Raw genomic sequence first — 22,582 nt, 5'->3', positions numbered from 1 at the left:
AGTCCGTAGTACATTTTTTTATTCTATCTTCGATAGTTTTCGCAGGGCACGCGATGTAAAGAATATTTTAAATAATTTTTTTACACCTTGGGTTACATTATTGGAGTTCTAGTAAGGATCCCTACTTTTTTTCCATAAATATTATAGCCTATGTCAAGATTTTTTTAAATCGATCCACTATTTTCGGAGCCTATTCAATGCAAACAAACAAACAAATCTTTATCTTTATAATATTATAGTAAGAAGTATAGATTTACAGCCGCTTTTATTTAAGCATCCTAAATATTTATATATTTGTCGCACATGTTCCGTATTGAAGAGACTTTGCACCTTCGAGCGGAAGACAGATTACAAGCGATAAATAGGTATTCAGGTCGCCCACAATAACAACTTTTTGATGTTCACATCAGTTCAGAGCACGAAAAAATCTTAACTAGGTATCTGTCAATTTATTCTCGATCAAAAATAGAACACGTTTTGATGGTGTCATGATATTTTTGGAATTTATACGCATGAATTCCGCGGAAAATTCATAATTTTTTTATAATAAATCTTTGAAACAATGAAAACGATTTAGTTAAACAAGAAAATAAAATCATGGAACAAGTTAAAAACGAAAATTTCAAGCTCCCGAGTATGATGTGAGTACTCAAAACTAGTTTTCATTGAATTTTATTACTTTCCTTAAATGTTTTAATACGTGTAAACATTAATGAAACTGAAAACATTTTTTGCTCGGCATCGACCTTGCGTCTTGCAATTTGATTGATTTTTGCCCTTTTATTTTGCCTTCTTTTGTACTAGAATTTGTAGGTTGTTAAAATATTGAAAGTCACTTGCTGAATTAAACTACAATTTCCATGATTTCCTTCAGCATGTGTGGAGACCATTCCTCTTTCACTAAGACGGAGTTGAACGCGAAGGAACCGAAGCCTGAAGAAGTTGACAAGATCAGGGAGAAGAGCTCTACGTCGTGTGCGAAACTATCGCCCACTGTGCGTATTATTTTGAACGGGAGTAAATTTAGTTACATTAATAATATCTTTGATTCTACATCAGTTTTTTGGTCAATTGTCTTAAGCACTGCCTCAATAAAGTTAGGAAGGGGCCTAAGAATTGCACAACCACGGTATCTCTAATCTGAGGCGACAGTTGAACATCAAATCGTGAAACAAAAACTTTTTAGATTAATGTGTTGAATTCAAATTCAATTTACTCATATTATATATAATTGCTTCAGACACAATAGAGATTGTAACAATATCGAAGTTGTATGATTACGTTTGACGGAAACTAAATCCAATCTTTGAGAAGGCTTATGACCACCAGTCGACGTTTGTATGCTGGTGGGGAATGAAATAAGAAGCTATAGGCTGGTTTTTTTTTTATTGCTTAGATGGGTGGATGAGCTCACAGCCCACCTGGTGTTTAGTGGTTACTGGGGCCCATAGACATCTACGACGTAAATGTGCCACCCACCTTGAGATAAGTCTTAAGGTCTCAAGTATAGCTGCCCCACCCTTCAAACCGAAACGCATAGCTTCTTCACGGCAGAAATAGGCAGGGTGGTGGTACCTACCCGTGCGGACTCACAAGAGGTCCTACCACCAGTAATTATGCAAATAATAATTTTACGGGTTTGATTTTGTCAAACTGGTGTCTACCATAGCAATTTTTCAAGTTGATATATTGTTTCGTGTCGCATGTGTCCCGCAACGCAGCCGTCCCGCAGCGAGCGCGCGGGCGGCGGGGGGCCGGCGCGGTCGGCGTCCGAGCACGCGCTGCGCCTGTTGCGGGCCGGCCGCCGCGCGCGCTCCACCGACCTTGTGCACAGCACCGGGGCCGCGATAGGCAACGGGGCCCTCATACAAGGTACCTGTACCACTTGTTCGCCACTATATAGTCTGCGGGCTTTGGTCAGATACGAAAAGAGTGCATTTTTTTATTGCCGTATAGGCAGACGAACATACGGTCCACCTGATGGTGACTGGTTACCGTCGCTCATGGCCGTCAGCAATGCCAGGGGCAGAGCCAAGCCGCTGCCTACCGTATAAATACTCTTCACAAGTCTCGTTTGAAGAAGGACAAGTCATAGCGCTCGGGAAACACTGTGAAGGGGAGTTCATTTCAAAGCCGGATGGTACGTGGCAAAAAGACCTCTGGAAACGCACTGTGGATGAACGCAGTGGCTCCAGGTAGTATGAATGAATTCTACTCCGGTGGCGGGCGGTGCGATGGTAAAAACGAGATGATGGTATCATCTCAAACAATTCCTCAGAGCACTCCCCATGGAATATACGGTACAAAATACGGAAAGAAATGAAGTCCCTCCACAGAACCAGAGGTTCCAATCGATCCGTGAGAATGGGATTTTCGACAATCCGAACGGCATCTATGGGATGTGTTCCATCATAGATCCTAAATTATATTTGAATAGTGTTGTTAGTATGTCAGCAGAAACCGCGTCTAGCAGATTGCGTGTAAGAGCTACGTAAAAATAGAATGTAGGACTCTTTCAAGAAAGTACCCGGAAAACATCAATAATACACAAAACGTTAGGATATTCATACAAATTTATTGTATAACCTACAAAGTATGCTCCTTCAGAAACGATACACTTACGCCAATGAATGATTCAATCATGAAGAAATTTTTCAACGCCTTTTCCGGAATTGAGTTTAGTTCTTCTTTTATATCTTCAATCGATTTGAAACGGGTGGTACGAAATAGTAATTTGAGTTTAGGAAAGAGAGAGAAGTCGACTGGGGTCATATCTGGTGAATAAGGCGATTGCTCGATGGTATTTTGTGAGTTTTTGTTCAAGAATTGGTTCACAATAATGGCCTTTTGCAAAGACGCATAATCATGGTGCAAAATCCAAGAATTTATTTTCCACAAAACTGACCTTTTTCGTCTAATTTGCCAACTTAAATGCCACATAACGATCAATCAATATTCTTTATTTACCGTTCCCATTGACCTTTGGGCAATCATTCCCACTGCACAACACCGCGATAGTTACAGAAAATAGTCAACATGACTGTTTTTTTATCGACTTTGGCGTGGTTTCCAATCAGTTGGAAGGCGCCACGAAGCTTGTTGATTAGTTTGCATGTCAAGCTCGTGAGCACACGTCTCGTCACCTGAATCGACTCATTCTAGCATGTCTACAGCGACTCATGCGATTGAGTTTTTGGACAAAATTGTGGTATTTTGTGACTAGCCGAGCGGAAATACGTTTCATATCCAAATGATCATTTACAATTGTACGGATCGACTCGAGAGACACAGTAAGTTCCTCTCTCAAAATTCAATGATTATTTTCAGTCACAATTTCTTTCACTTTTGCTATGTTTACTTCAGTCTCATCAACGTTTCGGCAACTGCATCTGGTAAGATGCAAGGAAAATCTTCCATTATATCTCTACTGCTATTGACCGCTGTGTACCACTCATAAGCACGTGTTTTTGATAAGGTCGATTCACCATTAGCTTTCTGTAACATTTCTAGTGACTCTGAACACGAAATTCTATTGGTGAGCCCGCTGAGTTTCTCGCCGAATCTTCTCAGTGGGTCGCGATTCTGATCCGGTAGTGAATTCTGCGAAACACTGCCCTTGTTAGGTCCAGTGTTAGCAAATTCTGTCAGGTTGAGCCCATGAGCGCACCTACCCGTCCGGGTGTAGCTGGAATAGCCTCTTAGCCTACCAGCGAAAAGGTAGGGAAATTTTTTATTGGTGATGCAAAATTTAAGAAGTTCTTGGTCGATGTTTTTATCCATTATGAAATTTGCAATACACATTAGATGTGATACAACTAAAAACAGCACTGTATTAATCTAAATAACAGATGGAACTCAAATTCTGGGTCTGTCTGGGTCGTATTTGGTCCAGAGATTATTCATTGCCATACAGCGTGGCAATGCTGCTAGCGTAATGGGTACTTTTGGTGCTATCCAGAGTGGCTTGTTTGACTAGTCGATGCCTATGCGCGCATTGCTGTTTGCGTGGACCTATAGGTTACTTATGACGACGCTTGCAGCTGAAAGTATTGTACTTTTTGACAAAGCATGTTGCTGATAACTCTAGTTTCTATAATCTGACGAAGCGTGTTGCGGATATGTTTAAAAAAGTGTTACTTCATTATTGCGAAAAATAAAGAGTATCCGTTTACTCAAACTCCGCAACAAAATGGAACATGCAGTTGTACCAATCTAATAAGCAACAAAAAAACCTACGAATTTGGAACAATAAACAAATCATCTTTCCTGTACTTTCTTGACTGAATGTGTTTGGTGGATTTTCATGATGAAATTAATCCTGCCCCGGTGTGACTGCGCACAGCGGCGGCGGGCAGCGGGCGCTGGCCCCCCTACCTGCTGGCGGTGTGCGCGCTCGTGGTGCTGCTCACGCACGCGCTGCACGCGCTCGTCGCCGCGCTCGACGCCGCGCTGCCCGCTCTCAGGTTTGTTATCGACCAAACGACGCCACACACACGTGGACGTGCGGACGTACCAGAAACCATAGACAGCGGCGTTTTTTTACTGCTTAGGTGGGTAGACGAGCTTAAGTGATTACCGGAGTCCATAGACATCTAACCTAAATGCCGCCTCCGATTTTGAAGCATGGGTTCATTAAGTTTCAGTTTTGACAGTACAACGGCTGCCCACCCTTCAAACCGAAAAGCATTACTGCTTCACGGCAGAAGAAGGTAGGATGGTGGTACCTGGGTAGGTACCGCACGGGTGTGCGGACTCACAAGAGGTCCTACCACCAGTAATTACATAAATTATAATTTTGTTGGTTTGTTTTTTATTACATGATGTTATTCCTTCATCGCGGAAGTCAATTGTGAACATTTGTTAAGTGCGTATTCCATTGGAAAAATTGGTGCCCGTCTGCGGGATTCGAACACTAATGCATCGGAATACGAATGCACCGGACGTCTTCTTTAGACCACGACGACTAACGAAACGAGAGTGCCACCACCCCTCCGTTAACAAATGAGCCAAGATTCATTCGTATGTCCCGCTCTTTAATACGGCACGTGTGGCTGACTCGCGACCAGTCATGTGACACTTTTGTACTATCGATTTCAGCGTCACGTGAGAGGGCGGCGGCGGCTAGCGTGGGATGGAAGATATCACTCTAACTCTTGCATGTTATGGACGACCAACACTGATATTTCGTGTCCAACGTTCAGGAACGCGTGCCAGTACTTCCGTAAGTGGACCGAGGAGTGGTGGCGGCGGCAGGACGAGCCGCGGCTGTACCCGGCCGGCCTGGCCCTGCTCACCGCCGCGCTGTACGCGCTGTACCTCGCCCTGTACGCGCTGCACGCGCTGGCGCTGTGGGCGGTGGAGCCCCTCTCCGCCGACGAGAGGCAGGGCTGCGCAGACACTCTCACCGACCGCCCGAGTACGAGCTTGTGAGATTTCAACATGGGTGCTATTTGTTACGAGAGTTTAAAACTAAATTTTTGTTGTAGTATTTTCCGTTTTCATTGAATAAAGAAAATTCAAAAATGTTACATTCAATAACTTTATTGTCAACCTATGTCCCTCCCCACTTCATCCCACTCCCCGTGCTTATCCCGTACTAATACATAGCATTTAGCGGATGGAGTCATTGTATGTGTATACTACAGCGGTGGTCATATAATTAAGAATGCTTATTAAGAAGAAAAATGACTGTAGACCGTGAAGCAGTTTGCCAGGTACCGAAACTGCTTTAAATGCTCTGCGTGTATCTAAACGGAGAAAGTCATCTTGTCGAACCGGTGGAAAAGTACAAAAAAGTTACATTAAGTATGGTGGCGGAAATGTGAAAATTGGAGAGTGCTATTCTAAACAGTGTCGGACCTGTCAGCCTGATATAGTGCTGACACACAATGATGCCCTAGACGCGCTTTCGGTCACTTGGACATTCCGGCACGACATTGATCTGAAGGATGTTGCAGACACCGTTAGTTTCTGATATCGCAATCAGCTTTTGTTTGAAGTTGCGCGGCTCTAAGCCCAACGGGGCATCTGGTGGGGCGAGTAAATACCTATACCATGTGCGGGATTGTAAGTGGGTTCAAATTATACGATGCGCAAATGGTAGGGGTATTTAGCCGCGCGGCGTAAGTCCCTCAGTGGTATCTCAGCGGCGAACGGGAGCCGAGCACTTCACGATATTACAGAAAGTTGGAGACGCGTTGGCTATAGTCAAATACAATCCAAATTCTATATATCACGTTCTTTGGTGATCCATGTTAAATTCTTACGCCTTCAAGAAGGACCCATCGGATACTATACATCGACGAAGTCAAAAAGTTGTCAAATCAACAGCGCGGCAATTTAAGTGATGTACGACGTTCTTTAGATGAACGAAACTTTCTTTCCATTCAGCAACGTCTGTCCCGCGCTAGAGTACAGCAGTAATTAAAAAAGACGGGTACATGCTACTATTCATTTTAATTTTAAAACTGTTAAATTGCTATTTTTTTACCTACCAACCCAAGTGATGATTTGTTTATTTAATCTAAGTTTCATATAAAACAGCTCTAGGGCAGTTCAATAAGTTTGCAAATAAAATAGTTCCGTTTTCACCCTTTATGTGGGTATTTCACAACAGAACTACATAATTTCCTACGCGTGATATAATTTAGCTAAATAATCTGTAACTATAAATCTTAATTTTATAATCATAACTTTAGATAGATGTTATCAAATAGTCCGTGCCCGGCCCCTCGCGCTGTGGCACCGGGGGCCGCCGGGGGGCGTCGGGTGCCACCGGGGGGCGTCGGGGGGCCGCAGGGGGCTACTCACGAGCTGGTGCGGCGCGGGGGTGTCGGCGGGGCGGATGCTGTCCGACAAACACTTCTTCAGCGAAGACATCTCGCGGGTCAGCTCCATCTTGTGGATCTCGATTTCCGACTGTTGTGAAGGAAAACATTTGTACATTTTTGTTGGTAAATTTTCTTTTGACCCAGCTGTTGAAGGGTGTAGACGCGAGTGCTCACCAGCGCGTCGTCCACGGGCCGGAGCCGCTCGCAGGCGTCCAGTCTCCGCTCCAGCGTGTCGATGGTCCTGGCCTGCGCGGCCGCCAGCTCCCTGGCGCGGAGCAGCTCGAGGCTGGAGTCGTGCGAGCGCCTGGAACGTGCGAGATCGCATTGAGTCGCTGAGCAGTCGGTGACGTCACCGCTCGACGGTCACGGCGCGCTTACCGCTTGATGTGTGCGAGTTCGTTCCTGAGCGTGTTGCAGACCTCGTTCTTGGCGTCCAGCTCCCGCTGCTTGTGCAGCTTGTCCCGCTCCCACATGGCTTGCTGGTCGGACAGCTTGTCGCGCTCCAGCTGCAGCTTCGATTTCAGTAGCAGAACCTCGCCCTTCCAGCGCTCCTCGCTCTCACTCTACAACAGAATATCCAAATGTACTGTAACTCGGCACCACGCACGTTGAGCCGCGTTTGTGTGAAAAGATAGAGCTGGTCAAGCTGATAAAACTATGCTAAATATAAATATTATGGTTTAATAGACTTTTTGGCGGGAACGTGAGGAGTGAAGTTGTGTGATTTATTTTATTTTATCTATTTAGTGTTTCTTCAGGTTTAAATGTGTAATAACGGTGGTTTATTAACTATTTAGTACCTGTGAAAGTGCACATATAAAACAAAGCCACTGGATGTAACTTCCCGGAATTTTACAAAAAGTCTCAGTAAATGACCACCATTTTACTGAGATTATATTCACCCCATATCATCTCATCGCATTTCATTTAGTCTCATCCTAGTTGATTAATATCTCAAATTAATTAATCATCTTCATTTCATTTCATTTCACTCCATGTTATCATTTTTCACAAAAATAACAATACAAGTTAAAATAAGACATGACCTAAAAGTCTTAGTTGCCAGGTCATAAAATCCCTAAAAAAATATGATTTAATAAACAAGAATGTCATATTTGACCATAATCTATGGTTATGTATATGCTAAGCCCAAGTAACGTCACACGTAAGAGGCTGCACGGACCTGCGGCGGGGAGCGCGGCGGCGGCTCCGCGTGCATGGCGCTCTCCAAGCGCTTCTTGAGGATCTCGATCATGTTCGAGTCTTGCTTCTGCGGAATACAATTTTATTATTAACAAAATAATAATTTCATTGATAATGATAGTAGTTTGGAGAAGAGAAAATGATCATGTGGACGTAAAGTTCGTGTCCGCAAGTGTGGAGGCACTGTGTGGCCACCGATACGACGACGCTGCTGCTTTATACTTTTAACAATACAATCGTTTTGGGAGGGAGTATTTTTTTTTATTGCTTAGATGAGTGGACGAGCTCACAGCCCACTTGGTGTTAAGTGGTTACTGGCGCCCATAGACATCTACAACGTAAATGCGCCACCCACCTTGAGATATAAGTTTTAAGGTCTCAAGTATAGTTACAACGGCTGCCCCACCCTTCAAACCGAAACGCATTACTGCTTCACGGCAGCAGACTCTGAAGAGATCCTACCACCAGTAAAAAGTTTATTAGAAAGCACTTTACACCGGTACCTGCAGCGTCAGAGCGGTCTCCTTCTGCGTGTCGAGCAGCAGCTGCAGCCGGCCCGAGTTCTCCCGCTCGGCCTCGTAGCGCAGCCGGGCCGTCTGCCAGTCGCGCTCCAGCTGCTCCCGCACCCTGCGGACACCGAGCGTACAGTGGACCTCGCTTACTGCGTGTCGGACATCGGCGCCAGACTAGCGCTTGGGTATAGTTGCGCGTGTCGCACCTGTTGAGTTCAGCGATGAGCGCGTCCTTGTCCCGCAGCCGCTCCTCCAACACCGCCACCCGCTCCCGCTCCCGCTCCCGCTCCCGCTCCCGCTCCCGCTCCGAGCGCGACGATCGGGCCGAGCTCGACCTGCACAGCACACGCACACACTGCTACAGGAGCACGACACCGCCGGCCGCACCGCGACATCAAGTTGAAGATCCGATTAGCGTTAAACGTAATTTGGCTATTAAATGATTTGGTCGCATTTTGAATCCTTCGTGGTCTCTTATCAAAGATCACAGCAATCTGTAGTGGGGGGTCGCTGTGGGGGGCACTGTGGGGGTCGCTATGGGGGGCATGCTGTGAGAGGGGGGCGAACGTGACAGCGTTGCACTCACTCGGAGGCGGCGAGCGCCAGGCGCGGCACGGGCTCGTGCTCGTCGCTGCTGGCGGACAGGATCTGTCGACCAACGTTCCATTATCGCGAGGGTGTACATAAATGACAATTACTCTAGATCCAATTATGAAGGAAGACTCATAGCTTAAGATTTGACTTGAAATTAATATATTATGTATACCTTATCTCACTACGATCAAAAGAACCAGATGTAATGCAAAAGTTAAATTATTCCAAACTTTACGCCGACGGGATCGCTGAACACATCTAGTTTAAACATTAAGGTGATGATATGTATGAAACAGTGTTACTGCGAAAAACGAATCTATAACAGGAATGAAACTCATGTGTACGCGAGTATACCTGGTCCATGATGGTGTGGTCGAGTGCGTGCGAGTAGGACAGCTGCAGCCGCACCGCTCGCTCCAGCTCCGCCGTGGGGGACCGCGCCCTGTCCCCCGACCCCCCTCCTGACCCCCCGTCGGGGCCGGTAGACCTGAGATAGCATTTTAACGTGATCACAGTAGCAGATATCCGATACCGCGTGTAACGACTCCGACACACTGATATTTTCATTAAGCAGATTCAAATATTATTATCATCTCGGCCGACCGCGAGGTTCGGTTAGAAGTCCTCGCGCGAGACACCGTACGGGACCCCCGCTCGACGAGAGACCCTCGACGTGTATGAACACTCAAAGCTTCGCTGCTTAGCATTTTTAAGTAATGAGCAGAATTGCAAATTTATACTCAAAGACAAGCACGTGGTCAACGCCACCAGGAGTGTTACAGAGTTCTGACAAATTCTTAGCACTGGTATTAATACTTAGTAATCTATGCTGGACGTGACTGGACGTGTGTCAGGTATAAACTAATTCCTTACAGCGTCACGGCGTGTGTTGGGAGAAGATTAAAGTTCACGCTGAATACATAATCACTAAAACAACAAGTATTCAATACAACTTGTTTGTATGTTTCATAGATTGGTTAATGAGCTCAAAGGGCATCTAATGTTAAGTGGTTACCGGAGTCCATAGACACCAACAACGTAAATGCCGCCACTTACTCTGAGACATGAGCTTTAAGCTTCAGTTTCAGTTACAGTACAACGGCTGCCCCACCCTTCACACCGGAACGCATTACTGCTTCACGGCAGAAATAGGCAGGGTGGTGGTTCCCATCCGTGCGGGCTCACAAGATCCTCTACCACCAGTAATTAGGCAAATTTTTTTTTCTTTCCGATCTGATGTTTTATTATACGATGTTGCGAGGAAGTCACTCGTGTACATGTGTCGAGGTCGTATCCTTAGATACAGTAGAGCAACGGCGCGAGTGGCCCGTCCAGCTGAGCCCACGGACCACAACACCGACCTGTCGGCGAGCTCCCTGACGTCCTGCAGCTCGGCCTCCAGTTCGTGACACCTCTCCACTTGCTGCCTCAGCTTGGCCTTTAATTCTTCAACATCTGACTCCTCGCGTAACCTAGAACGAATGTGTGCTGTTTTACGGGATACTATGAATTTCTTTTTAAAAAAAACTAAAATATAATTCGCACTGGATTTAATAAAAAGTGATAGGAGCGAACGCGGCGAAGGATGGAGACGAACTGATTGAGTGAGTGGGAATAGTAATGAGGTATGGTATGGATAAGGTTACGGGAGAGCTGATGCAGCAGGAATACGGGAGGGTCTGCATATCTACGGTACTGCAGCCCGGATATAACAGTGCGATAAAACACTATAGTACCGAGACGGGCGTCGGGCTATGTTGTCAGTATAAGGTACTGATGAACATATAAGGCTGTAGAAGCTGTAATAGCAGTGCTACTTCTAACTGTATTGGGTAGGCTTTTTTTATATTGCCCTTGTAGGCAGTCGAGCATACAGCCCAGCTGATGGTGAGTGGTTACCGTCTGCCATGGACTTCAGCAATGCCAGGGGCAGAGTCAATCCGCTGCCTACCGACACTAGGCGCTGACACAAAGGATGGTTTCCACAGTGAGTATGAATATGTACTGCTTTGAATAGTTTATTGAAGATAGAAATATACACAAACAAGCTATAACACAAGTGGCATGAAAAAGAACGAACATGTAGGAGTAGTAAAGGCACTGACACGAACGATGGGTAACACAGCGAATATCGATATGTACTGCCCTCAGTTTTTTAAGATTCCGAAGTGTTGAACAACAATAATGTATGATTGCCTCAATTCATAAGCGACAGCGATTTTGTCGAATTATAAGGCGGTTGCCCAAGTAGTGGCGGGTAAGTGAGTCGCCGCAAGGTCTACATTGGTTAAGTTGTCGAAGCCCCCGCACAGTCCCCCCGCGCGTCACTCGACAATGGCCCTACTCACCTAGACAGTACGAGCTCTAATTGCTCGGCCAGCTGCTGCTTCTCCTGCAGCGCGTGCAGCAGGTCGTGGCGCAGTTGGTGGTGTCGTTGCGCGCTGAGCTCGCGGTCGGCGGCGGCGTCCGACACTTGTTTGTCCGCTTGACTCAAGTTGTTTTTGAGTTCCGTTATATCCAATTTCGCTTTCGCTAGCTCGAACGCCTGTGTGGGGAGAAATGGTCAAATGAACGTGACAACAGTTCCTTTAAGTATATTCCGTATCTATTTTGAGTAGTTGAACACGTTGTATTCAGAAAATGACAATATGGACATAAGCGACTTTTTTTAAGGGATTTTATGACCTGGTAACTAAGACCTTTAAGTCATATCTTATTTTAATTTATATTCTTATTTTTATGAAAAATGATAATATGGAGTGAAATGAAATGAAGATGATTTGATGATTTTGAGACATTACTCAACTGGGATGAAATTAAATAATATGAGATGAGATGATATGGGTTGTAATATAATCTCAGTAAAAAGGTGGTCATTTACTGAGATTTTTTCAGTGGACTTTTGGAAGGATCCAGAGAAGTTACGTCCAGCGGCTTTCTTTCATTTTCTCACATTTGTGAACTTTCGCAGATATTAAACAATTAAAAAACCACTACTATTACACATTTAAACCTGAAAGAAACACTAAATAGACAAAATAAAACAAATCAAACAACTTCACTTCTCGCCAAAAAGTCCGGACATAAGCGACACCAGTCAGTGACCGGTAACTTCAAATGAGTTATACATCGACAATTGTCATTTTGACTAAACAAACTTTACCTTATCGTTCAATTCCTTCTTGTTAAAGTCCAGCTCGTGTTGCAACAAAGATATCTGCTTCCTGATCTTGGTGAGCTGCCTCTTGTCGGAGCGGGCCGGCCGGTCGTCCCTCCGGTCGTCGGGGGCCTTCCGCGGCGAGGGGCTGCGGGAGGCCATCTTCAACTGGTCCTTCAACGAAGCTATTTCGTCGTGAAACGCAGAAATGTCCTCGTTAAGAATTTCTATTTCGGTTTCTTTATCTTTTAATTGATCCGTGAGTGACTTCATGTCTTGTATCTTCAGCGACATCTCTTGGTTGAGAGAGTTGACTCGCTCGAGCTCAGTTTGAGTGTTCTGTAGTTTCAACAGGGCATTCTCCTGGTCCTTTTCTAGTTTAGTCAGCTGCAGCCGGAGCTGGTCGGCGTCGGCGGCGTCGCGGCGCAGGGCGTGCAGCGCGGCGGCGAGGCGGGCCAGCTCGTCGCTCTTGTCGGCCAGCGCGCGCTGGAGGCTGTCGTGCTGCTGGGACTTGTCGCGGAGGCGGCGCTGCAGGTCGTCCAGCCTGTCCAGGTGCTGGTTGAGGCTGTCGATCTGCTGGTTTTTATCGTTGACGAGCTGCTCCAGCCTCGTCAGTTCCGTCATCTTCTCTCTCATCTCCAAGTTCTCGGCTTCGCATTTCTCTAGTAAAGTATTTTTGGTCTGGAGCTCGTCTATTTTAAGTTCAAGTTCAGCCATTTTGTTCATCAGATTTCGTTTTTCTTTGGCCAGTTCCAATATCATGTTTTCTCTCCTGAGTATGTCTTCCTTGAGCAAGTGCAGATCCTTGGACTTGTCGTGGACGTCTTGATTCAGCTCCGTGAGTCTCTGCTCGAGTAGCTGTTTGTTCGCCGAGAAGCTCTCGAGTTGGTTTTCGTAGAACTTCTTGTCGTTGTCCATGGCGGCCACGGTGTTGTCCAGGAGCCCCTTGAGCTGCTCCACCTCCTGTTTGAGCGCGGGGAACTCGCACAGTTGTTCTTCAGCATTTTTCAGTTCAGATCTACACTTTTCCAATTCGGATCTAGATTTTTTGATTTCGTGCTTCAGCTGTGTGAGGATGTCGGGGTAGCACTGCTGCTTCGTGTCGAGATATACCCCGAGTTCCCGCAGCGAAGTGAACTCCTCCTCGTCTCGGTTGTCCGCGGTCGGTTCAATTGAGAAGTTAATTTTTTTTGGTTCGACGCTAAGATTTTTGCTGTCGCTGACGTCCCTGTTGGGGTACATTGAACAATTATCGGGTATTTTCTGGGTCGAATGCTTAAAGTCGCCGAACAATGTGATTTCATTAGCGTTCCTTTTATATTGCTTCAACAAGTCTTTGTTCTGCGTGGAGGTGAGGTGCGCGGGCAGGGAGTCCGCGCGGGGGGTGTGGGCGGGGAGGTCCAGCTGCTCCGAGCACTCCAGGTGCAACGAGCTCATGTGGGGGCGCTCGCCCTCCGGGGGCAGCGTGCGGTCGTGCGCGGGGGCGCCGGGGGGGCCGAAGGGGGCGAAGGGGGGCTCGCCAAGACTAAGATTGTGGCCCTTCGATTCAGCTCTCCGCATCTGCAGGTCCTGTTCGTCGAAGTCGGATATGGAGACGATGTCGCTCAATGTTCTAGCCGATGTCTTGACGTCGGCCGGACAGTTTTCGTCCTCCTGGTTGTTTGCGTCTAATTTTAGAGCTGCAACAGTTAACCGGCGGTTATGAATCATACTTGTATGGGCCGAGGTAGACGAATATCGCCGTAACCCAAATAAACTAGAGGAAGTTGGATTTATTCCAAATGTACGTTTGGTTCAAGCGACGCTAGACTTGTCTTTAGGCGAATCTGAATTTACGAGTATCACATAAATAATTAAGTAAGTCGTCGTGGCCTAAAGGATAAGACGTCCGGTGCATTCGTGTTGAGCGAGTACCAATTTTTCTAATGAAATGCGTACTCAACAAATGTTCACGATTGACTTCCACGGTGAAGGAATAACATCGTGTAATAAAAATCAAACCCGCAAAATTATAATTTGCGTAGTTACTGGTGGTAGGACCTTTTGTGAGTCCGCGCGGGTAGGTACCACCACCCTGCTTATTTCTACCGTGAAGCAGTAATGCGTTTCGGTTTGAAGGCGTGGGGCAGCCGTTGTAACTATACCTAAGACCTTAGAACTTATATCTCAAGGTGGGTGGCGCATTTAAGTTGTAGATGTCTATGGGCTCCAGTAACTACTTAACACCAGCTGTGGGCTGTGAACTCGTCCACCCATCTAAGCAATAAAAAATAAAAAAATGCTGGTCGCCCCCAGCGCCCCGGACAGCTCACCGAGCAGCTGCTGCAGGTGTTGCTGCTGGTCCCGCGCGGCGGCCTGCAGCTGCTCGTTGTCCCGCTGGAGGTCGCGCGCCAGGGTCTCCAGCTGCGCGATGCGGCTCTGCGCGTCCGACAGCTCACGCTCCAGTATTATCACTTTGTCTTTAGGGTTACCTGTTGGGGAACATTTACATATTCAATATTTAAATATATCAGTATAATAAATACGTACACCTATAACCATAGACAAGAAAATGTTACTAAATGAATTGTCATATTAAACTGAACGCGAACCGTTAATAGATCGACTGTCTATTTGTCCGCACAAAGTGCGGAGGGTCGGAATATCGACAATTTGCGCAGTTAGATAGGTATTACTGTGGTACGGCCGTGTCTTAGCGCGCACACGTATAACATTTTTGATAAGTTAATAACATTTATAAATAATTATTTAACATTATTTTGCTATGAATTTATATTATTTTTAATTTTTATTATGTCAAAATAAGCTAAGCACTAAAAGTGATGATGCGATGGCTACCACGGTATAATTTAGGTACTGTTTATCCGATACATGATAATTATAAATAGATTAAATGAAAATTAAACATTCCAAATGTTGTAATTATACACATAGCTTTCTGGTCGCTAGCTAAGGCTGCAGAAGGTAACTTCTGCAGGTCTAGCCTTCCACCACTGCGTAAGTCCAATGACAGTCTGGCTCATAGTGCGAAGGAGAAGGCTGACCTTCTGGTCAAGCTCTTTGCCTCATACTCGACTTTGGATGACGGAGGAGCCACGCCGCCCAACATCTCCCGGTGTGACAGCTCCATGCCTGAGATTCGCATCACACAGCGTGCGGTCAGGCAGGAGCTTCGGCTTCTTGATGTCCATAAGTCGAGTGGGCCAGATTGCATCCCCGCAGTGGTTCTAAAAACATGCGCCCCTGAATTGACACCCGCGCTAACGCGTCTATATCGCCTCTCGTACAATACCAACAGGGTTCCGTCTTCATGGAAGACTGCTCATGTCCACCCTATCCCCAAGAAGGGTGACCGGTCGGACCCCTCGAATTACAGACCTATCGCGATAACTTCCTTGCTTTCCAAGGTGATGGAGCGAATCATAAACATCCAACTTCTTAAGTATCTTGAGGATCGCCAGCTGATCAGTGACCGGCAGTACGGTTTCCGTCATGGTCGCTCAGCTGGCGATCTTCTTGTATACCTCACACATAAATGGGCTGAAGCCTTGGAAAGCAAGGGCGAGGCTCTCGCTGTGAGCCTTGACATCGCGAAGGCCTTCGACAGGGTCTGGCATAGGGCACTTCTATCGAAGCTTCCAGCATACGGGATCCCTGAGGGACTCTGCAAGTGGATCGCTAGCTTTTTGGATGGACGGAGCATCGCAGTTGTCGTCGACGGCTGCTGCTCCGATGCCATGACCATCAACGCTGGTGTTCCACAAGGTTCGGTGCTCTCCCCCACGCTTTTCATACTGCATATCAATGACATGCTATCTATTGATGGCATGCATTGCTATGCGGATGACAGTACGGGGGATGCGCGATATATCGGCCATCAGAGTCTCTCTCGAAGCGTTGTACACGAGAGGCGATTAAAACTTGTGTCTGAAGTGGAGAACTCTTTGGGGCGGGTCTCCAAGTGGGGTGAACTGAATTCAGTTCAGTTCAACCCATTGAAGACACAGGTTTGCGCGTTCACTGCGAAGAAGGACCCTTTTGTCATGGCGCCGGAATTTCAAGGAGTATCCCTGCAGCTTTCCGCGAGTATCGGGATTCTGGGGGTCGATATTTCGAGCGATGTCCAGTTTCGGAGTCATTTGGAAGGTAAAGCCAAATTGGCCTCTAAAATGTTGGGAGTTCTCAACAGAGCGAAGCGGTATTTCACGCCTGGACAGAGACTTGCGCTTTATAAAGCGCAGGTCCGACCTCGCGTGGAGTACTGCTCTCACCTCTGGGCCGGGGCTCCCAAATACCAGCTACTTCCATTTGACTCCATACAGAAACGGGCTGTTCGGATGGTCGATAGTCCTGCTCTCGCGGATCGCTTGGAACCTCTGGGTCTACGGAGGGACTTCGGTTCTCTCTGTGTTTTATACCGCATGGTCCATGGGGAATGCTCTGAGGAATTATTCGAGATGATTCCCTCATCTCCTTTTTATCATCGCACCTCCCGCCATCGGAGCAGAGTTCATCCATATTATCTGGAACCGCTGCGTTCATCGACAGTGCGTTTCCAAAGATCTTTTTTGCCACGTACCATCCGGCTTTGGAATGAACTCCCCTCCACGGTGTTTTCCGAGCGCTATGACATGTCCTTCTTCAAACGAGGCTTGCGGAGAGTTCTTTATGGTAGGCAGCGGCTTGGCTCTGCCCCTGGCATTGCTGACGTCCATGAGCGACGGTGACCACTTACCATCAGGTGGGCCGTATGCCGTAAAAAAAAAAAAAAACATACACACTAGAGGGCCAGGGAGACCGTGAGGACGACGGGAATCATGGGGGGGACGGGAACCATGGAGACGAGGGACCATGACGACGAGAGGGACCATGAGGACGAGAAACCCGGGGACGACGGAGACTATGGGGACGAGAGGGACCGTGGGGTTGAGGGGCTACGGGGACTAGAGGGACCATGGGGACGAGAGGGAGGGGACGAGGGTCCAGGGGGGTGAGGGGGACCAAGGACACTTCCATTATCTCGACGTATTGACTTACACGAGTTACCGTAGAGTGAATGGTGTTGCTCGTTGAGTCTATCACGTTCTTCTAAATTCTGCCTCAACCTGACCAACTGTTTGTCCTTGCTCTCCATCTCTTCTTTGAGTCTTTGCACCTAATAAATTTTTAAAATTTGTCTTAACACTAGAAGGACAAATAACATTCATCATATGATACGCGGATCATTATAACTTTTTGTTTCTGTTTTAGTTATGTATTGAATTCAACCCATACATTTTTAATTAAAACCACTGTTGCAGTTTAATCCCGCATTTACTATTTTAAATCGGCCGTAACCAAGAAAACTGTAAAGTGTTCAGCAACGACGGACAAGTCACATACGTTCATCTAGCCCCAAGTCAGGATTATCTAGAGACTGATATACGATTTTGATATATGATTTTACTGGTGGTAGGACCGCTTGTGAGTCCGCGCGGGTGGGTACCACCACCCTGCCTATTTCTGCCGTGAAGCAGTAATGTGTTTCAGTTTGAAGGGTGGGGCAGCCGTCGTTACTATACTTGAGACCTTAAAACTTGTATCTCAAGGTGGGTGGCGCATTTACGTTGTAGATGTCTATGGACTCCAGTAACCACTTAACATCAGGTGGGCTGTGAGCTCGTCCACCCATCTAAGCAATAAAAAAAAAATACACATTTATAGACTGAGTAACCCAGATAAAGAGCAAAAAAACACAAATGTTTGCCGGATGTGGGAATCGAACCCACGACCCTCGACCCGACAGACAGGGGCCCTAGCATCTGTACCACCTGATCAGTCATGTAAATGGGATGTCTGCGATTGATCAAACACACATATTGCACTATTCAAAGATCATTTATGTAAGTTGGTTGGGTGCAGAGTGCGGCGTGGCAGTCACCTCGGCGAGTGCATCGTGCAGCTGCACGGAGAGCTGGCTGGTGGCCTGGTGGGAGAGCGCCTCGGCGTCGTTCCGCTGCTGCTGGAGGCGCGCCGACAGCGACGATATCTTGAGCGCCTGCTCCGACATCCGCGCCTGGAGGACATCGCGTTCTGCGCGAACCTCCTGCTCGACACCACACAAACGAGGGGGGTTTAAAACCGTTCGAGTTACAGGCCCGTCTGCCCTATACTCATATTCGGTTACTTTTGGCAGAGCAGTCGTAGTCATGTGGAATTCTTTATTGACAGCTGTTCTCCATACCCACATACCATAATTATATAGCACACATGTTGCCCTATACTCTGTGCAACACATTTTCGGTAGGCAGCAGCTTGGCTCTGCCCCTGGCATTGGTAAAGTCCATGGGTGTCGGTAACCACTCACCATCAGGTGGGCCGTATATTCGTCTGCTTACACGGGCAATAAAAAAAAGAAAAAAAACATACGCTATAAGGATTAAAATGGTTTTATTTATATGTTCCTTTGTAAACATTTCCTTCTTTCTTTTTCTCCACCTTGTCCCACTAGGTGGGGTCGGCACAACAATTTTTTCTCTTCCATTCTCTTCTATCAGCCGTCATCTCAACATTCACTCCTCTCTCTCTCATATCGTCATTCACACACTCCATCCATGTCTTCTTCGGTCGACCTCATCCCCCTCTGCCTTTCACTACCATTATATACACTATCCATAAATCTCCTAGTCACATGCATTTGTTAACAATTCCTTGTGTTATGGATTTTTCTACGTTACTTAAATCAATCTTATTGCATATTTAGATTTTCCCAAATTAAAGAAGGCGCTAATATATCTAATATTCATCATCAATTCTCTGAAGTATACCATATGATACAATCACCGCAGTCACTATCAGTATTTTTCTATTGATCATGAAAGGCAAGAGACCGAAAAGAATAGAGTGCTTATGAAGAGACCTACGCTCAGCATTAGTTGGACATAGATTAAAGAAGAGATGTTTGGACATCGCTTGATAAACTTTTTACGTTTGATATCGGCGTGGTGATTATCGGACCGGATCGGAAGCAGGTTTCGTCAAAGATACAACACACAATCGGTCACGCGACCTGGTCAGTTTCACGTCTGCCGTATCCCGAACGTAAAGTTCACAGCGTTAGTCAGCGGGCCGCTAATTTTATCAACGCGACCTCGTTTTGCTTAACACGTTAGGAGGTCACCGAGAGTTTCATGAATTAAATGCTCCTTCCATTATAATCGCATTTTTGTTTCTGTGTTAAGCTAAACAACAAATCCTGTTCGTACGTAATCTAATTGTAAATGTATATATGAAAACAAACGCGTTTAACCTAAAGCAACACACAAACCCAAGACAAATATATTGATTTATACTCGTAATTTTGTTTGGCGGAGTTTTATTTTACGTCAAATCAAGCCATGAGGTGAGTCCTTTAACTACTCATCTGGTTGCAAATACTGACCTGCATTATTTTTAGAATAATATTTTGCGCTTTTGTATGTGCGCGAATAATACAGGCGTCCAGTACGGACAATAATTTTAAAGGTAGGTATAATTTAACGTGTGTTTGAGATATTTGGACTACGATCGGCTGCTAAAGTAACGACCATGTTAAATTCCTTTGGTCGTGACTTGAGCTTTGTTCCTGAAGCTGCTCACCAGCGCTATTCATCAGAAATAATCAGGTAAAAGTACATCAAGTGTATTTGTCAATGATAAAAAACATCATATCCAAAACGTTGCATAGGTCACGATTTAAATTCGTGATACCAATTTGATATCATAGCGACGACTCAACGTGCAATAAAAAAATGCTTTATGTTTCAATTGGTTTCAATGCCCACTAATTTACGTGATATTGTCAGTTAAGTATTTGCGCAATAGTCGTCTGAATGCCAATTTTATATAGAAAAGATTCACTCACTATATTTCAAGTGTAAGGCAATTTTTTTTTCCCTAACTAATCTTTTGTAGCCTAAGGGGCTATTCCAGCTTCGCGCAGACCGGTAGGTGAGCTCACGGGCTCAACCTGAGAGAATTAGTAAGTAGTCCTAGCAAGAGCAGTGCTTATTACCGGATCGAAACCGCGACCCACTGAGAAGATACAGCGAGTAAGTCAGTGGGTTATGTCTATGGGCTAGTTTTCACTCTTCGTCGGTGTCGACGAGGACGGTGACCGGTGCTTGAAGAGCATAAAATCACAGGGAATGGAAACTGTACGGCAACCTAACCTTACACTCAGATCCCTTAAGTCAAATATCGTTCATAAAGATGCCAGCTCCGACAGAAAATCGTGTTCCTTGGTACAGTTACCATTTACACTTACCACTAGACCCTGCACTTAAATCAAAAGTGTGATGAAAACTTTGAACCCTAAAACAAGTTTTGGAATGCACATCAAACTCTTTTGTCTCTAGAAAATTAGCACAAAAATGATCTGCGCATTACGACAAGAATCTACAAACCTAGTATATTTATTAACAACTTACACAGCTTCTGTAATTTGACTGCTAATTTAATTTACTTTGTATCTGGTAACCTTTCGTATACTTGCTGTTTTGATGGAAAGAGAAGAAGAAGAAAAAAAAAGTCGAGCTAAAGCTCACGTAGTAGTTGGCATACCGACATCCGTAAGAAAATAGGCTCATACGAGTATAATAATTTTTATCATCAGCCGTATTAAGAATTGATTCCTTCAAAATAGTGTCTTCAGATACAAATTCAAATTGACAAATTTGTCGACAAAATATGGGATGTATATTTATGTAACTAATATCTATAAAAGCAACGTTGTTGTTGCCCAGATATGTACCATTTTATTAGAAAACAATTTAAATACGCAATGAATACTATACAATTAAAAAAACCGTATAGTAATCGGCAAACTTCGTGAGCAAATGACCTTGACTGCGCAGAACCGAATTTTAGATCACTTTGGTGGTGAGGGTGAGGCGCGACGGCAGGGGAAATCGTATCGAGCGCGTTATTGGTAGATCAGTCGAACCCTGCGTCCCGCACTGCGCCCTCATTCCGCTTGCTCCCAAAAGTACGCTTGCGTACAGTGGAAAGTCTATCGTTATTAATCGTTAAGTTATTTGTTATAATTGCTTGTGGACTTTGTTGCCATTGCTATTTGTTGAGTGTTTGTTGATTTTTTATAAAACATACACTATGCCGTGACAAACTGGTGTAGTACTTAAAAGAAAGGGTAGAAAATTTGTGTACGACGTATATTGCTTCTTTATAAAACATGGGAAGAATGATATGGAAAAATTAAAACAGACTTCGGAAGCAACAAAAACATCAGTGAGTACTGTTAGGTGCATTATTAACGAAGCTAAAGGCTCTGGCTTGCTCGCCGTGTTTCGGACTCCGGGTAAGAAAAGATCAGGGAAGAAGAAAGTTACCGGAATGGATAGTTTCGTTCAATCTGTAATAAAAAGATGTAATCATAATAACTACATAACAAGCAGCGAAACTCCATACCGTAGAAAGGCTTCGAAAAATTTAAAGAAGATATAAATTTTAATGGCTCGGAATTAAGCTTACGACGGATTATGAAAGAGCTAGGCTTCAGATGGAAAAAAAGAACAGAAAATAATCGGAAGCTGGTAAATGAAAAAAGTAACATTCGATTACTACGAATCGAATATCTTCAAAAAATAATTAATTATAGACAAAAAAGAAGACCGAATCGACCGAGTTGTAAACTACGCCGATGAGCCCTATTTCGACTCATCACGATGATAGCGACTCGGGTGATGAAAACAGTGATGATGATGATGGTCAAGATTATGATAACGAAAAAAAAATTACAAATACCAGCTTCGCTTCAACTGAACCAAGACCTGGCAACAGCTCTAGTTTTGACTTAATAGAAGGAATATCTATTTTACCCCAAGATTAAATTATTACAATTATTAACCTATATGTTTTGTTGATGTTCTAATAAATATATAAATAAATACATATGTTGATTTTAATAATTTAATAGCATTATGACGCAGAGTAAGTAATGTTTTTGCACGTGAGTGTACCATGCGCAAACTTACCCCCACTACGTCGACAAATGCTCAAGAAGTTTGCCGGTTATTATACCTAATAATGTATGAGCAAACAAAGGAGATATCTTCTTAAGTTTTTTTTTTTTCAATTACGATCTCACAAAGGAAGCTAAGTGTGGATGAAAATAAATCATGGAAGGGATCACAAAGAGCTCAATATGGCGCCCTTCAAAAAACCAATGCACTTCACAACCGAAAATACATTAAACTCACCGTCAAATCGGGCAGCCCCATACCGACGAACCCCTTAACGTAAGTCCAAAC

At 45.1% G+C, this 22,582-nt stretch overlaps 2 protein-coding genes across 6 annotated transcripts in view; one reads left to right on the top strand and one right to left on the bottom strand.

Annotated features, from left to right (window-relative positions):
• LOC114247164 (uncharacterized) overlaps nucleotides 1-22,582 on the bottom strand; it is an 88,060-nt gene that overhangs the window by 8,482 nt on the left and 56,996 nt on the right. For all 5 annotated transcript variants that reach the window (XM_089740136.1, XM_089740137.1, XM_089740140.1 and 2 more), the window contains 14 exons: nucleotides 18,217-18,381; nucleotides 17,334-17,451; nucleotides 14,609-14,767; nucleotides 12,303-13,975; nucleotides 11,488-11,684; nucleotides 10,501-10,611; nucleotides 9,494-9,626; nucleotides 9,132-9,193; nucleotides 8,752-8,880; nucleotides 8,537-8,660; nucleotides 8,014-8,100; nucleotides 7,209-7,393; nucleotides 7,005-7,134; nucleotides 6,811-6,918 (listed from right to left, as the gene is read on the bottom strand). In XM_089740136.1, coding sequence (XP_089596262.1) covers nucleotides 6,811-6,918; nucleotides 7,005-7,134; nucleotides 7,209-7,393; nucleotides 8,014-8,100; nucleotides 8,537-8,660; nucleotides 8,752-8,880; nucleotides 9,132-9,193; nucleotides 9,494-9,626; nucleotides 10,501-10,611; nucleotides 11,488-11,684; nucleotides 12,303-13,975; nucleotides 14,609-14,767; nucleotides 17,334-17,451; nucleotides 18,217-18,381 — 3,381 coding nt within the window. The remainder of the gene's footprint in view (nucleotides 1-6,810; nucleotides 6,919-7,004; nucleotides 7,135-7,208; nucleotides 7,394-8,013; nucleotides 8,101-8,536; nucleotides 8,661-8,751; nucleotides 8,881-9,131; nucleotides 9,194-9,493; nucleotides 9,627-10,500; nucleotides 10,612-11,487; nucleotides 11,685-12,302; nucleotides 13,976-14,608; nucleotides 14,768-17,333; nucleotides 17,452-18,216; nucleotides 18,382-22,582) is intronic.
• Nucleotides 598-5,506, top strand: LOC114247193 (uncharacterized). The gene is made up of 5 exons (XM_028180081.2): nucleotides 598-641; nucleotides 875-995; nucleotides 1,722-1,872; nucleotides 4,343-4,463; nucleotides 5,202-5,506. The coding sequence occupies exons 1-5, from the start codon at nucleotides 598-600 to the stop codon at nucleotides 5,428-5,430; spliced, it is 666 nt and encodes a 221-aa protein (XP_028035882.2). The 3' UTR covers nucleotides 5,431-5,506.

This window comes from Bombyx mandarina, chromosome 03, assembly GCF_030267445.1.
Source record: "Bombyx mandarina strain Sakado chromosome 03, ASM3026744v2".
NCBI lineage: Eukaryota > Metazoa > Arthropoda > Insecta > Lepidoptera > Bombycidae > Bombyx > Bombyx mandarina.
The sequence above is the reverse complement of the archived record's forward strand: the minus strand, read 5'-3'. Positions and strand labels throughout refer to the sequence as shown.

Excerpts from the sequence above, each read along its gene's own strand:
- LOC114247193 (XM_028180081.2), top strand. The coding sequence starts at position 598 with ATGGAACAAGTTAAAAACGAAAATTTCAAGCTCCCGAGTATGAT. Across the intron at positions 642-874 it reads TTCAAGCTCCCGAGTATGAT|CATGTGTGGAGACCATTCCT; the intron begins GTGAGTACTCAA and ends GATTTCCTTCAG. Across the intron at positions 996-1,721 it reads GTGCGAAACTATCGCCCACT|CCGTCCCGCAGCGAGCGCGC; the intron begins GTGCGTATTATT and ends CCCGCAACGCAG.